The sequence below is a fragment of the Lichenostomus cassidix genome, chromosome 2, assembly GCF_008360975.1.
Source record: "Lichenostomus cassidix isolate B80296 chromosome 2, HeHo_3.0, whole genome shotgun sequence".
In the NCBI taxonomy this organism is placed as follows: Eukaryota; Metazoa; Chordata; class Aves; order Passeriformes; family Meliphagidae; genus Lichenostomus; species Lichenostomus cassidix.
Window position 1 is genome coordinate 92615471 of NC_139482.1, and position 17206 is coordinate 92632676.

A 17206-nucleotide genomic window follows, 5' to 3' on the forward strand; every position below is an offset into this window, starting at 1 on the left:
CTTTTTTTCTTTATTTTTCCTCCCTCCGTGTGCAATTTTTAGCATCTTGCTGAAGGAATTGCATACATTGGAATTATGAGTGTGTTGGTTAGCCGTTTCATAGACTTCTCTGTTTCACAGAATCACAGAATGGCTTGGGCTGGGAGAGACATAAAGAGCATCTATTTCAAACCTCCCTGTTTGTTTGGGTTTCATTTTGTTCTCTTGCTTGCACAGACTTGTGAGCAGAAAACTGACTTTACCATTTTCAGGTGTCTGTGGTGTAGCAGCATACAATTTTATGTTGCTTTTCCTTTTGCTGGGTGACAAATTATTTTTAAATATTCATCTGGCTTAGTTTCACAGCGTGGCTCTTCTCTGTCTGTTATCTTTGTCTACCTGGCACTGCAGGATTGGGACCCTGCTATGCCAAGTGTGGCTGTTCCTGGAGTGTTGCTCTAAAGACACGAGGGAGACTAAAGGGAGGCAGGAGGACAGGATCACAGTTCTGGTTTGCAAGTGTTATGTAGGCTTTGTCATCTGTGTACTTAGACATATGTGTGTTATAGTTCAAATCTGATGGTTAATTTTTTGAGAAGTGAGTGGAAGAATAACACATTGAACATTTGCTTTTATATTCCACTGTAGACATCTCACAGTTTTGTATCCCACTCTGCTTTCCTTATGTTGGGAAGTAGGTGATGATGGGTGAGATGCTGCTCATAATTTCTAGAGCAAAGACCAGTTTGAGGAAATTCAGCTCTGAAACCTGCTGTATATGAATTTATTTGTATTTTTCCTTGAAATATTTCAGAACTGCAAAGAAGTTTGAATTGGTTGTGCTGATCTCACAATTTGAAAGAATAGGGTTGTTTGGGCTTTTTATTTCATCTTTTGTGAAATAGTGCTGGTTTAAAAAAATCAGTTTCCAATTTACCAATAAATTCTATCTTGGGTGCATTTGCTGAGTTTGGATTTTTTAAAATTTTTATTTTGTGCTACCTTAGAAATGGATTTTTATGGGGAATTGTTTAATTGGATACAGTGATACATGACACTTAGATTTTTAGAGCAAATTGAATTCAGTGAATTATCAAATGAGCATTGTAGACCCTCAAAATTTGAGATTTATCACTGGAGGGTTGGGTGGAGTGGTGAAGTGTGTGTGTAAATAAATCTGTCAGTCTCTCCAAAAGTTGCAGATACAAAATGAGAATTACTTTTGACAAAGTACACATTTCTGTGGTGGACAATCATAACTAATCAAAGTTTCTGGCTTTAGAATCCTTTGTATGCAAATCAGTGCAGGTAGCTGGGGTTGTAACTATATATGAGTGTAACTGGTCAACAGCCTATTGTTTTGCTTTATGCATGTAATTTTAAGTTTCATGTCTTCAAATGCTGTGATGCACTGCATTCAAATCAGCTGAAGGCAGCAGCTGTGTGTCAGACCTATACAAACATGTGCTTCTATGTCAAGAAATATGTGACATAACCACAAATGTGCTCTAAAAGCTGAAATTTGAGTGTTGTGGTTTAACCTACATAAGCTTTGTTAGAGCTGAGATACAACAGGATGAGCCAGAAAATACAAAGAAAGACTTGGCATTACTTTCTTATGCACTCTTCATGAAAGTGGGAGCTGTAAACAACTTACATGTTCTAACCTCCACAGCAAATTATTGGCAGTTTAGTGTGGTGCTTTTTTCCACTAATTGCTGTTTATATAACGGTAAACATGAATTCAAAAGAACTTACTTGAACTTTTATGGAAGTTTGTAGTTAAAAGTTATTTGATATATGCTACACTGTTTGTTATTATAAATATATTAACGATATTTCGATATTGATATATATAAATATAATATTGAAAGACAGGGCCTCTAATTTCTAATCTAGTTTTGTTTTATGTGCAGATTTCAAAAGGAGCATTTTATTTTTCCTTCTCTTTTACATCTTTTTTTAGAATTAGAAGTAGGAAAGCTTTCTGATATTGCTTAAACTTACAAAATAGACCAGACAAGAGTGGGTTTTTTTCCTTAGGATCTTTCCCAGAAATTACCTTGGATTGTAAAAATGTTTATTGTATGAGAACAACTTCTTTGTTATCTGTCAGGTTAAAAATTAAGTTTTGTTTTTGCACCAACATATTGGTTTTACAAATGTTGTTTTATTTTTATCTTTTCAGAATTTGAAGTTTTGGTGATCCATCATGGGGAACCATGCAGGAAAACGAGAGCATAGCACTGAAAAGTCAACCAAGGTAAGTGTAGAAAAATGAAGAGAGAATGCCAGTTGAGAATTATGTATTCTGTGAAATACAGGGGATTTTTAGGACAGTAGTTATTTATCAGATCTCTGTTATCATTACAATTTTGTGGCTGACATTGTGAAATGACCACATTTTTGAAAGAGTGTCCTGTGAGATGTGGCCAAATGAAGATTTTGTTGTGCTGGATTTAGTGAGAGATGTGGTATCAGATCCACAGCTGATAATAAGCTTCTTGGTCTTATTCTCTGGAAATGAATGAAGAAGCTATGATAGCGTGATATAGATGATAATTAGAAGCATGATATTGAAGAATTTTTTTAGGAGCAGAGTTATTTTCTGTGCATAGAAAAATTCTCATTTGGGCAGTCATTGGCTTTATCCACAGGAAAGAAACTATGTAGAAATAGGTAAAATAAGAGGATTCTAAAGGAAAAGATTGTCAGTTTGAGGAGATACATCTTTAAAACTCTCTTCCTTAGGGACAAAAAGAAAAGCAAAACCAAGAAGTGTCAAAGTGTTCATTAAAAGTTAGTATTTGATTCCTAAGCATCTGCTGACACTGTTGTGTTTTGTGCACATAATGTGGTATTCTGTTTGCCTTGTGATAGTATCTTGTTTATTTGTTTTTCTATGTTGTACCGGAAGAGATTTCACACATCTTAAAACAGGACATCTTTCTATATATGTTTATATGTTAAAAAAACCCACTGCTTGTTGCTAGCTATTGCTATCTTTCCTCCACACATCCTCATGCAAAAATAACAGTTTACACTCTAAGCCCACACTGTATAAAGCTATTGCCCTTTGCATTGGACATATAATGTAAACAGATAGTTCTGGGCTTTATCTGGAGGAATGTGGGTATTTTGCTTTGCTGTGGCAAATAAGCAGCTATTCCCAAAAGGTATACCAACTAGAATGCATACAGTTATTAGTAAGATAGTTATCCTTGCCATCTCCTTTAGGAAAATAACCTAAGCACACTGGAAGGAACAGGGAGAAAGCAGCAGGAGGAGAGGACAGCTGGCTACATATGGTTTTGTTTTGTGTTGGTGCAGTATTTTGCAAAATGCTTTTGTGGCCCAAAGTTTCGGTTTGAGTACAAACAGTAGCATGAATCCCAAGTGGTTGTCTTGTGGTGAGTTGTTGTCTTGCACATTTGCCCTTTAGAAAACCATGTTGTGCTGCAAAGTCAAATGCACTGAACACATTCATTTAGCCAACTATTTTGATCCTTTCTGAATAAGCTTGTGAGGTCCTGCAGGTGTCATACATTAAATTTACCGAGCTTAATGGGCTGTAGTGCACCACATACCCCTTGCTTTGGTCTTTGAGGACAAAATTTGCTTGCAAAAACACATTGTATCTTTTCTCCTGCCTTGGGATAACATGAGTTTGATTCAGCTGGGTGGCAGGTGAGTGAGTTGTGGGGCACATGGGGCTTCAAAAAGCTAAAGATTCTTCAAATTGTAGCAGCTTATGCAATAAGTGCAAATTCTGTAGTGTTGAGCTAGAGTCAGGTGACCACGAGTTAGTACTTGGTATATAGGACAGATCTACAAGGAAATGGATTGCTGCAATTCTTTAAAATTCTTTCTTCATCCTAATTAGTTCATGGAGAATACCTGATTCTGCAATAAAAATAAAATTGATTTGCCAAAATTGTTTTGTGAAGTGGGAACTAATTACTGTAGTAATATCTTCTGTCCCTCACTCATCCTTCTAGAGGGACAAAAACCAAAACACCAAACCCCTAAACTTTCAAATTGGCAATGCTTGAGCAAAGTCTCCTTTTATGTACAGAAATGTGCATGATTTCCCTTTATCTAAAACAGTAATCTTGCCACAAAAAATTATGAGGCCACAGATTTAAAATCAGGAAATATATGGTTAAGGTGCTACTATGTATTCCCTATAGTTTGTCATTTTTGATTCAGTTCTTTCAGGCAGCCTTAATGTACTTACTGGTTGCATTAACCAAATATCAGAGTTTGGGGTTTTTTCTCTCTTTTTTTTTTAAGTTGAAATAGGTTTTTGTAGTTGTTCAGTGTTATTTGTGGTAAGGGAGACTTGCTGAAGGCTCACAGAGACTACAGTGGAAATGCTGAACTCCTCTCCTCACTCACAGAAATGGACCTGCAATAAAAGAGGCAAACATCTCATCAAGGGTCTTTCTAAGTTTCATTACTTTCGTTCTTCAGGCTGTTTACTGTATGTCCTTTCCCAAAACCGTAGGACCAAAGGAAAAACATAATTTTAGGCAGCTCCTTTGAACCTTTGATGTCAGATTTACAACCACTTTACTGCTCCTGGACTGGTAGACCATTTCTCCACAGAGCTATTTTACTTGTAATGACATTAAAGACTATTGCCAACTGCAGCAATCACAATTCTTGGTTGTACAGTAAATGTCCTGCAATCCAGAAACAACTATGAGATTGGTTTGGTGTTTTTTTGAGTTGACATCTAGCTTCACTTTCTTTTAGTGAATTTGTGTATTTGAATTACAAAATTAGAAATGGACTTCTGGAAAGCAATTATTTCATGAAATGTCCAAGATTATACCAAGATGCTTTCAAATTAGGAAATTTGCAGGAGACTGTAAGATGGCTTCCCATGCTGTGACACCTCTTTCAAAATATTTTTCTCCTTTTAATATATAAATATGGCAAGCTAAAGCAATTATTTAATAAATAATGAGATACTGTGAAATTAATTGAAAGCTTTGAAAAAGAATTGGTCTATTTGACATAAATATTATGGAAGACTATTTACAAAACCCTTATGTTTTACTCAAAGCAATAACACACACCACCTCATTTCTGTGGGATTTCTTTCTTGTATGTTTAATGGATCTGCATTTTTTTAGTTTCATAAGATATAAAAAAATTGCTCAATGAACCCAGCATCTTATCTTTTCTTTTTACTTTTAAATGATACTAGACTTTGCATCTGCTTAATGCATTAGTTAACGTTTAAGTATTTATCTTGTTTACTCTGTATTTAGTGTTAATACTTGGGCTTAAATTTAACATAAATATATCTAAGAGCAACAATAACAAGAAGAATGGGCTGTCCTGAGTTTCTTGCCCTGAGTTTCGCAAAGTTCTTGTAGAGATAAATGTAGAGGAGTAGACAGTGAAGTTTTACTGTTTTTTTTTTTTTTTTTCCCTGAGTTTTAGTTGATCTTGCTAATTTGTCATCATGACCGAGTCTTCCTGGGTAGTAAACTTTAGAAAAATCTTGCCTTTAGTTGCCCTGTGTTATGTACCTAGATTCTATAATGTGTTTTGCAGTGGTTGATTTGAAAATTTGAATAAACAGAGTGCTTCTCACTGTTTAAGGAGAGCTCAGCAGAACTAGTTTGAGTTAAATTGCTTCAGTGATCACATATCAGTAAATCAGATGGTTTCTACGCTTCTTTAGAGGAAATTCTATTTTCTCTCTTCTTTTCTCCCCCCATTGCCTTGCTAATGTTCTGAAATTTGCACCCTGTCTAAGGCTGCAGTCTTAGTCCTGATAACAGTGACAGAAAGTTTTCTGGGTCTTCCTGGAGAGAGGGAGATGAAATTCTGAGGATGGCTGGCACTTGATGGTAGTTGTATTGCTCATCTCATATGCTCAACAATCCCCAAGCACAAAAGCTTTCACTACCTCTCATGGTTTAGGCTGCTTACAGACCTGAGCCATATGTGGGTTTTTTACCAGGTGCTTCCTCTTGGTATGCATCATAAATTATCAAAAAAGGAAAAAAAACCAACTGATGATATTTTTGACTTGCTTAGTTAATTGCTCTGACATGTTATTTCTGTAACATAAAAGTTTATTATTTTTAGTACATACAGTTTGAGAAATGCATGACATACAGTTATATGGATTTTGAAGTCTGGGGTACGCTTTTCTGTAAAAAGTAAACAAGCAAAAAAAAAATAGTCTTACTACCATACAAAATTTATCATGAAAGCTTTTCACTTTTTCTGCTAGCGAAGTTGTATAGCACTATTTTTATTTTCCACTGTAATTGTGTGTTTTCTCAGAGTTTTACCTTTTTCTGTAAACCACTAAAGAGCACAGGAACAATGTATTCTTTGCACTTTGATGTATTGATTAAAACACTCCCTCTTGAGCCAGTATCTTTCCTAAAGGCAAGTGAAAAAGAGAAAAAAACTGGAATATGTTGAGAACAGCTGCGTTTTCTGTGAGAGATTTGATAAGCATTTTCACCAGCCAGTTTTACAAGTTACATCTGCACTGTAGAATTCTTATGACCAACTGGTGTCAGGTTAAGTTGGTGCCTGGTACAAGGAATTGCTGCTTTTGGATGAGACAAATCTTCTTTGTGGGTGTGAAGGGACGTTCTGGGCAGTCAGGTTAAGCAATACCAGTTGAATTTGATAGATGTCTGTTTTCCTCAATCTCTGCCATCAACCTAACTTTGCCCTTGAGCAAATCCTCATGTGTTTGCTCTGTCTTCCTATTTCATCTCTTAACCTTGGTGCTGTCTAACTGGATGGTTTGTTGGGACAGATGCAGAGTCATTCTGTATTAATGTAGTGCTGGGAGACCTTGAGTGGAGCCTTCAGGCACTAACGTGCTTCTGCTAGTGAGATGATATCACAGCGACACAGAAATGACTGTACTGTTTGAAACCTCTGAGAACGCCAAGCATGAAGTAGCTATGACATCTGTCCTCAAAAATTAAACTTAACACCAGCATTCAGTATGGTATTGGAAGTCTGTGTTAATGTTTCAGTGGGCAAATAGCTCTACTATGAAGTTAAAAGGAACAGTTCATGTGTCATAATCTGAGTGATGTGTTTCAATACTTGACTGTTCATTAAACTCTTTGGGTGCTGAATTTATTATAGTCAATTGTTATGCTGAATTTACTGTAGTCAGTAGCTGCAATGGTTATTCTTTCTCATGTCTAAAATATGGCAAGCTCATCGTAATTTTGAGTGTAAGATAAATTATCCCTGAATTGAAGCTGATAGTCCTACACTTCCATGTTTCCCTTTGTTGCATGTGAAGGCTACTGCAGGTACACTGCTCTGCTGTGCAAGCAGTGGGTGGAAAAGTTAAAGGTGGGTGGCAAGGGAGGTGTAAGTAAGGTGCAAGTTCTGGCCCCTGCCACAGAGCCCACTCAAATGTCCAAGGAGCTCACTGAATCGTATAACCTTGGCAGTATATTGCTAGATCTGTGTTTCAGTGAAAATGTGAGTAAATGTGCAGGCAATGGTTGCATTAAATAAGTTGCAAGTATGTTTTTCTGTTGTGCACACAACAGTTAAGTATCAGGGGTTGTTGATTTGGGTCTTGAGCTGGCTGAGCCTGCATGGGTGTAAAAGGAAGAGGTGCAGCTCCTGTGGTTTTGGCTGGGGAGGAGGGAGGGTCTTAGGCTTTGTTCTCCCACCCTCAGCCTGCAGAGCTGGCTAGAAGGGGGAAGTACACTCTGTGCTTTTTAAGGTCTTGTGCTTCAGATGCCATGTTTCTGTGGTGGTTTTTCTACAGTTCCCTCCTTTTTAGCTTTGATGCAGAACTAGATAAATGTCCTGTCAAATGAGTTTAATGCCAGTGCCACTTAAATTAGCAAGGAGCTGGAAGAACAGGGGTGTAAAGCAGTAGGCATTCTTTGTGAACTCCCTGTGAACTGTTCTAGTTGCTGAGATGACTTTTCTAGTAAATCAGCCCATACTTCAGCCTGAGAACATGTTGCTCAGTGTTTTGGCACCTTCATGCCATAAAAATGAAGGCAAAGTTGTTCATATTTTTAATGTGGAGGAAGCAGTAAGTGACATGGCGATCCTGAAAGGGAGCAGTATCTTCCTTCTTCACATAATCTTTTGTGTCTTTATTGTAATGGTGGTCATGGATCAGCCTGCGACAGTAATGTTGTATCACCTGCTCTGAAACTGGGTGACGTGAAAATTCTAGTTTGTTACTTTGACCTTGGTTATATTTGAGAAGAGCTTAAAAAACCTTCTGCAGTGATGTATTACCATAGAATGTAGTTATATCTGTGAAACAAGTTGTGGTGAAATGTATTCTCCCTATTAGAGAAATGGCCAAGCTTTACCTATGGGTGTCCAGTGCCAAACCACAGCAGAATCTCCATTGTCTAAGACAGTGACTGGTAAACCTGCCCTGTAGCACTAGTTCAAGTATTAAACTCTGTTATAAGTGCATTTAAAAGTTTGTTCTCATTTTTTTCTCCTAGTGCTAATTCTGTTGTGTTTGATGCTCCTGGGCAGCAGCTTTGAGGAAGAGTTCTGGAGCCATGTTTTATTTTAATTCTCAGTTTCTCACAGTAGTGTTTCTGATAATGTAACTGAGTGTGCAGATAGGGTAGTTGTAAGACATGGTTTTACAGTGTGCATCAGTACAAAGTCAAAACACTGTCTCTGCTCAGATCTTGTGCTAAATATTCTGCCATGGGATAAGTGGGATTCTACATTAAGCTGAGTTGAATTTTGCTCTCATTTGTAAATTCAGAAAATGTATAATGGACATCATAAGGAAAAAGTTACAGGGCTTTCCCATGCAAAGTATTGCTGACACTGACTTCTTTTTGCATGTCAGAAGTTGAATTTCTTGAGTAATTTGAGCTATTTGTACAGTGAATAAATTTAACTTGTCTGCAGCTACAGTTCAGAAATTGATTTTTCCACTTTGAGCTGAAATGTCATGGAATGCTCTTCCTTTTTATTTAACTTTTTCAAGCCCTCTGCTTTAAATTTATGGAAATACTTTGGTAACATTTGTTGGGAGAAAAAACCCCAGTTTTTGTAAATGGGAATTGAAAAACTTTTAGGCAGAATAATATGATGTTATTCTTGATTACTGAGGTTCACTGTTAAAAACAATCTGATCTTTCAATGCAGCATGCAGTGGATGTGGCCATAAAAATATCAAAATTTGCATAGAGCTGAAAGCCACAAGATACACACCAGTTACCTTGGATGATTAGGGGGACTTCTGAGCATCAGTTATAATCAAAAAGAGTCAATACTGGAAATCCTGCATTTTTGTCACAGTTCCACAGAGTGATGCTCAGGCTGGTGGGGCTGCATTTGGAATTAAAAGCTGAATTTAGGGAGGCCTGAGGGCATTCAGCTTGCTTGGGAACTCTAGGCATCTCAAAAAACATTGAAAATACCCAAGAGCCAGAAATCTTGGCAAATCTGTCGCCAATGAGATATATCTTCAAACAGGCACTTACCAAAACAATAGTCATTCTTAGGATCTGAGTTATTCCCATTCTGTGTAAGAGCTTCAAGAATGGATTCACTCTTTGGTGGTGCAGAGGTTTTCATATGAGTTATAGAATTACCAGTATACTGGAAGAGTTTAGATTAAAAAAAGAATTCTAGACTGTGATGTTGAAATATGAGCCATTTGAGGTTTTTCTTGTTTTGGTTTTGTGGTCATAGCTAACTTCTCCATCTCCTTCCTTTATCTTCCTTCTGCTTCTTATACCCAGTTTATTCCTGCATGCTACTTTCTGCCAGCACCTCTGATGCAGTCACAATGCATCGCTTTGATTTTTCTGAGGTATTAGAAATAATACTTGCTTGCTAACAGTGCTCTGAAACAATGAAGAGATGGCCAGCAAACAGGCAGTCTGATCAGGAAGGTGTGCACACCAAGAAGAAACCAGAAAATTTGCACTATTTTGACAACACATATCCACTGGAAATTTTTTTTTCTCTTCAAGCCAGTTCTCTCGCTCTGTCTCCATGTTATGAGTTTCTGCAACCTTCCCAGCCTGCCACAGTGCATTGCTTTACAAAGCAATCCAGTAGAGCCATTGTCAATATTTCAAAGCTGAAAATCAAAGCCATATTCTATTATTTTTAAGTCAACTAACATTGACACTCATATACTGTTTTGTCATGAAGTTGGTTTGGATTTTTGCAATTCTACCTTGTACCTGTTTTATGCAGGAAATGTAAAAATTTCTGTGCAGTCTTTTTGGGGAAATGTGGCTAAAATTTGTCAGTGTGAAGTGGAACTGTGTACAAAAACTTTAAATCCCACTTCTGCTTCTTTTGTTCATGTATATATAAGTATGCATATGTCCATATTGAAAAAAGTACAAGTGTACATTTAAAAAATATTTGTATATAAATCCATATGTGTATTCAAGTGTTGATACTCTGCTTCTATCCCTGTGTGGCTGCAGATGTGCTCACTGTATTAGTTTCAAAAGGCAAGACCAGTAGCCTTTCACCCAGGGGAGTCTGACTGTTCTTTCTGATCTTCCCTGTGAACTACAGACTAAATGTTTTCGAATGTTAAGCCAGAGCTTTCTACTGCAGATGAAACTTGCCTTATGGCACACAGTGATAAAGCCTGAATAATCATTACTTTTTTTTTTTTTTTCCCCCAGCTCTTGTCTGAATTTCCAGTCAATTCAGGGTTTTCTTGAGACTTGGGAGATTAAAGATTGATGCATGAGAGACTCAGAATCTCAAGTCAGTGCCTGTAACAGTTGAGAAATATTTATATATCATAAAATATATTGAATACATTTCAATACTTACTATGTATTGATTTTAAATTAGATATCTTCAATACATTTAACAAATACATAGTACTAGTATAAATAAATACATCTTCATGTTCTAGTAGAGGCTTCAGAGCTGGCAGTAGGTGAGAGCCACTGCATAAAGTAGCAACTGTTTTGTCTGTGGTGCACTACTGCACAGAAAACTCAGTGTGTTTGGGGCATTGACGTTACTTCTGGAGCTTGGTCACATGAGATGAGATTCTAGGTCAAGGCTGTGCATAATGTTATATTTTTGTGCTGAAATAAATAACTTGTCATGCTGCAAGACACTTGCTGATAAAGATACTTGCTGAGAGGAAGTCTTCTCCCATGGTGTGGTGCTAATCTTCAGTTTCTTTCAGAATCAAATATATGTTTGGAGAAAACCTATATTATATGTTTTATTTGAGATGGATCTGAACCACTGTAATCCATTACATTCACATTGGTTTAAATGAAGCACGTTTGTTTGTAGGTGCTGACAATGTGTCCTGAACATTCAGCATTAGGATTCTTGCAGATTCATTTACTTGACAAATTAACTTTAATGTTGGTATTTTGTTTCTATAATTCAATTTTTTTTTTAAAGATTCTTAATAAAAGATTTTTCTTTATATTTGCTTCAACTGATTTCTTCCATATGAGTAAAGGTACTGACAAATAGAAAAAAAATAGGTGAAATATCTAATAAAAATAAGCTTTGACATTTTTTCCTCTTGTTTTGACCTCAGTGTTTTGTGTTCTACTTTCCTAGAACAGGAAAGCCTTCTCAGGAAGGGAAGGAGCAGAACTCCATTCAGGCATCTCTTTAATGTATTTTTTCTGTCTGTTTCCCTCTTTTCCTTCCCACTGGTATCTTGCCCGGTTTTTATTTTATTATTATTACATTATGCTGTGCTATATAGCCTTAATAGCATTGATAAAACCATATAAAAATGAAAGTTTAATGGAACCTGGGGGAAAGAAGGCCAAAAAATCCCTGTCATTGATGTGTTCAGTTGAGATGGGGAGCTCTGGGTTCTCATGCCCTCTCAACAGATTGTAGAGGTGTCCTGGCCAGTGACCTTTCACTCCAAGTACAAGAACAACCAGAAGAGCAAGGATATGTCTGCCTCTGACGAGGGATGCTGAGGTCTTCCAGACATCAGATTCTGCTCTGGGATTTTGCAGAGTTCATAATGCCATAGCGTAATGCAGTTAATGCTGTAATAACATAATACTGTATTGCACCTGTTGAGTCACCTGATGGTGGGAGAATAAAAGGTTTGTGGCATTTTGGAAGCCTGTAGGGCTTGACACATAGACTTTGTATCAACTAAATTGCATGTCTTTGATCATTTCTGATTATATCTCCTGCTGATGGATGTAAGAAACAGGAGAGACCCTCTGAACATGTTTTGCATGTAGCCCCTGAGGGAGATGTCTCCACCAGGAGCAGGAGCCCTTGGCTTCCATCCCAGCTTGGAGCTCTGGTCTCAGCAGCTGACAAGCTGTTCTGGGTTTGGCCCCATGGGCTTGCTTTAACCAATTAGGCTGCAAGCCGTGGGCTGGAGGAACAGGTGCAGAGCTGCTGTCTTTGTGCAGGAGCCAGGTGGCCACTTAATTGTCCCAATCGCTGAGTAAGGCTTGGCTGAGTCTCTTGCTCAGTTCTCAATTCTGCTGCTGCACTGCCAAGTTGGGTCTTGTGGCTTTAAGAAAATGAGGACTTCAGAGACAAGTCTGAGCATCTGGACTTCTCTTAGTCTTGATTGATGTGGTTCGTTTCAAACTTCGAAATGGTTCATAGCCTAATGTTGTTTTCTTAAAAGAAAAGAGTTGCTTGATGCTTAGCTGGAGTAAAGAGTTCTGATCTGAGTTAAATATCTTGTTTGTTACAATGTTAATAGTATCAAGATGACAGAAAAAATGCTGTAAGTAGGAACCCATATTTTAAAGGATTGATTCCCTAGGAATTTGCAAGGAGAACCTTTGTATCTGTTGAGTTACCTCTTAGAGGACAAGAGCTGAGGGGAGGAGTTTTGAGGGGAAGAATACTTCGGTTTGCTAACGTTTTCAAAATCCTCTTTTAGAATAACTATTTTTCATTGTTAGGAAGAAGTAAGAAATTATTATTTGAATGCTGTACTTAAGGGGGAGTGCTAGACTTTAGGTCTTGTAAACTTGCTAATAGAATTGCAAATTAAGTGCATTTGCTTATCTATATGGTTAAAGTTATTCACTTGATTTATTAACTGCAAATATAGTTTACTTGTAACCTCTCCATATGAATATATTTGTTGGTTATATGTAACTCAGTCGGTTGGCTTTTTGTCAAGATAATCCACTTTCATTATAGTAAATAATTTAAGAAGCTAAAACTATTGGGTGTTAGGCGCAAAGGATGGGACTAAGCAGAGTAATGACAATAGGTTATTTGCAGTGGTAGGGAACTGAATTAAAAAGATGCCTAGGTATTTCCAGCAGGCCACCTCTTTTGCTCAGTGCTAAAAAGACAGTCTCTGGGTCTAAAATGATTGTGGAGTCCCAAGTTGATCCAAGCTGCTTGAGTTGGACTGTCAGTCAAATCACAAGTAGCCTATATATGGAAAGAATCAAATATATAGGTTAATAAAATACAGCTATTTAAGTTTTCATATTTAGAGTGATGGATTCTAATCTGCATTTATTTTAAGATTTTTTTTTATCCATCATGCTCCACCTGCCTTGTTCAGTCCTGGATCTGATTCACACAGCTTTTTTTAGTATTATTTTGCCTGTGGCTCTGGCAGTACCAATTCTACCCAGAAGTTACATAGCCTGTAGGGGAGAAGGTGAAGAGTGTTGCATGGTCTGTTGTGCTTATGTCTGAAGTCTCCATTGCACAGCATATGAATAATATCAGAAAGTCTGTCCAAGGTCTACCTGCTCCTTTTTGATGATGAAATATCTGCAAGAGAAGGGCAGTGGAAATAGCTTCTTGTTTACGCACAGATTTCTCTTCAGATAAATTCTCTGCCTAGAGAAACAGTTGAAAATAGTTGGTGCAACTTTGTTTTACAGTTGCCCACATGACTCCTTTAATTCCTGCCTGCCTATCGAATTGAGGCATGGATTTTAGCCTTCACAACACATATGCAGTGATGTAAAATTCTATTTATGTGCAGAGGGTTACTTAGTAACAGTTGCTGAGGGAAATGCAGTCTTTAACTGTGTGACGTCTGTGCACTTAAAATTGCCAGCAAAGTAGTGCATTAACATAGATTTTGCACATTAATGTAATGGGATTTGCTGTCGGCAACGTGAGCAAAACCTAGGGAAAACAACAACAGTGTAGTTTAAGGAGTTGTAGTCTGTGCAGCCTAACCATGTGGACAGGAGATGAAACCCAGTTTTTGCTCTTCTACCTCATCCTCTCCATTCCACACCATAATTAAGTCCCCAGAAATATTTGATAGAATCAGAGAATATTCTGAGTTGGAAGGGACCCACCAAGTCCAGCTCCTGGCTCTGCGCAGGACATCTCCAAAAATATCACACCATGTACCTGAAAATGTTGTCCAGACATTTCTTGAATTCTGTCTGGCTTGGTTCTGTCCAGTGCCTAACCACCTGCCTAGGTGAAAACCTTCTCCTAATACCCAGCCTAAACCTCCCCTGACACAACTTCAGGCCATTCCCCTGGGTCCTGTCACTGATCACCAGAGAGAAGAGATCACCGTCTGCTTCATTTGCCTGCTTCCAGTCAACTGGGACCCTTCTAGATTCCCAAGACAGCCAAAAAATAATTGAGGGAGGTCTCACAATGACATCAGGCAGCTTGTTGGGTATCCTGGGATGAATCCCATCAGGCACCATAAACTTGAAGGGATCCAGCTGAAGAAGCAAGTCCCCCGCAGGTTCAGATTGGCTGGGAGTTTATCATTCTTGCATTCTTGGTCCTCCAGCTCAGCGCTCTGGGGTTTCTATTTTAAACATTTTTGTGTATTTTAATACTTGTTTAATATTTGTGTGTGTATTTGTATTTACATCTATATCTACCTATAGATAGAAAAGATTCCAGGTGTAATCAGCTTGTTTTGCATGTTTACTGTCCTTCAGGCAAAGGAAGGTTGAGTGGCAAACAAACAAAAAGATTTTGGGATAGATTGGGTCTTGATAATACAAGGAGAAATTTCCCTTGAGCTGTGTCTCTTCTATTAACTGTTTGCTTTTAATTTTACATAGTCTGTCAGAGGATTTGTTCTTTCTAAGGATTTTTTTTCAAGGAATGTCACTTGGTAAAGGTCATGTGTCTAGCCTTGGAAATGAGCTTTTGTATTGAAAAAGATTCTACTCACATGATCAACCTTTCCTTTAAATCACACCCAGTATGACTTGCAGTAGGGCTTTGAGCTGAAGGTCTCTATATGCTGATAAAGATGATTTGTTGAACTTTCATGAAGTCCTATAGCTTTTAACTCATTTCTCAATTACCAGGCTCCTTTTTGTCTGAAAATACTTGGAGGATAAGGAGAAGTGTGCATGTATGTAAATAATTATTGCAGCAGGAAGGTAACATGAGCTTATTAGGCTGTGTGATTTGCTCACTGTGGATTATGGAAATCTTCATTTCCATAATCAGTGAGGTTCTTGTGTTAATGATATAGTTATGTCAGAGTACATAAAAGATGGGCAAAAATAAACTTTTACAATGAAACACTATCTCAGTTCTTTTATAAAAGTGCCGCAAATATCTATCAAGGATATCTAGTCATTGTTTTCTTAGATTTTTATGATGTTATTTTAGCTGTATCCAAGGATGTTATTGGTTTATTGCTGAGAAACACATTATGGCCAGGAGCTGATGTAATGCTGTTTGTCTGGGCTCTTCAGTAACCAGCATTGCCACTGTCATGGGAATAGTATTATAACTTGTCAACTGCAATATTTACTTCGTTTATTCACTTACAACAATTGTTGTTTCATTTATTTCTTGTTCTTCCTATGAAAATTAAAAAATAAAAAGACAACAAACCAAGTGAAAATCAATCCTACTGATACCACTTCTGTAAAAGTGGGTGTGTTGATTTCTGTTCTTGGCATTATAAAACCTCTTCACATTTTTGATGAAGTATAACTCTCAAGTACTGTCTGACTGCATTTTTGCCTGTTTTTGAGAGAGTGTAGTATCTGAGATTTTTTGGTAGTCTTTCATACAGTCCACTCATTTTTGTTTTGAGGCCAGAAACCCTTCCCTCTGGAGAGAAATCGATTCTGAATTCTTCATTGTTGAGTCAAGCTCCTGTTTTCCTGTAACTCTTTGTGATCAGCTGTTCAAGGAGTTTTAAACTGGTGTATTAGCCACAGCTTTTGCCTCAGGAAGCTGTCATCACTGGTGGCAGTATTGACTCTGAGCAAAGTATCTTTAGAGTCTACAGAAGAAGCAAAGCAGAATGAGGGGAGAAATTTGTCACACAATTGACATATCTATTCTTCCAAAGCTTTTTTCTTGTTGCTCTACAGGGACTTGTGTTTATTTTCTGTCGAATGGCCACATTCAGGAGAACTGGAATTAAACCGATTTGCCAATAGCACTTACCTTTGCCATGTACTTCAGGAGCTGCTCATCAGTTCCAAACCCCTGTAATGCAACCATCTACAGTCACTTAACTAGAATGGATGCAAAAAATAAATGGAACATTTTTGGCAAAGCTACTTGTAGGCCATTTGTCCCCGGCCAGTCCAAGTGAATGGAGTTAAACCATTTCAGAGGCAGAGTTTTGCATGTGCCTTTACTGGACTCTGTGAGATTCTCATCTGTTTATTTCTGTAGCCCGTCAAGGTCCCTCTGAAGAGCACCTCTGCCTTTGTGTGCTGAGCAGTCTCCCAGTTATTTACCATCTGTGTCTTTAATAAAGACATTAAATTATATTGGCCATCGCTGCGAGATGTGGCTGCTGCCTGACAGCTGGACCCTGTGCCACTGACTGCAGTCCTCTGAGCTTGGTGGTCCAACCAGCTACCCACCCCTTGTATTCTACCTACCCAGACTTTATCTTCTTGGTTTGACTGGAAGGGTAGAGTGGCAGACTGTGGGAGGCTGTGTCACAGGCCACACTAAAGTCAGGGGATATGATGTCATGCTTTTCCCCTCGTCCACAAAACCATTCATTTCATCACAGGAGGCTATCAGGGGGTTAGTCAGATACCATTTGCCCTTGATAAATCCAAGCAGGCTGTTCCCACACACCTTCTATCCATGGGGAAAAATTACTGTTAAAACTGTTATGTCATCTGCCTTTAATAAAAAAGAGAAAAACGGCTAAACATTTGAAATGCTGTGTATAAAGTACATCTCTGATTTTACCAATGCATTATCACTCCTTCAGTGTTAATGCAGAGGTTTCTGTCGGGTACAGAATGTACCTACCTTTGACAGTCTTTTATCC

At 37.9% G+C, this 17206-nt stretch overlaps 1 protein-coding gene across 5 annotated transcripts in view; it reads left to right on the plus strand.

The window, feature by feature from the left end:
* MBP (myelin basic protein) overlaps positions 1-17206 on the plus strand; it is a 112794-nt gene that overhangs the window by 24406 nt on the left and 71182 nt on the right. For all 5 annotated transcript variants that reach the window (XM_085052414.1, XM_085052413.1, XM_085052415.1 and 2 more), the window contains exon 2: positions 2168-2242. In XM_085052414.1, coding sequence (XP_084908540.1) covers positions 2192-2242 — 51 coding nt within the window. In that variant the 5' untranslated portion in view covers positions 2168-2191. The remainder of the gene's footprint in view (positions 1-2167; positions 2243-17206) is intronic.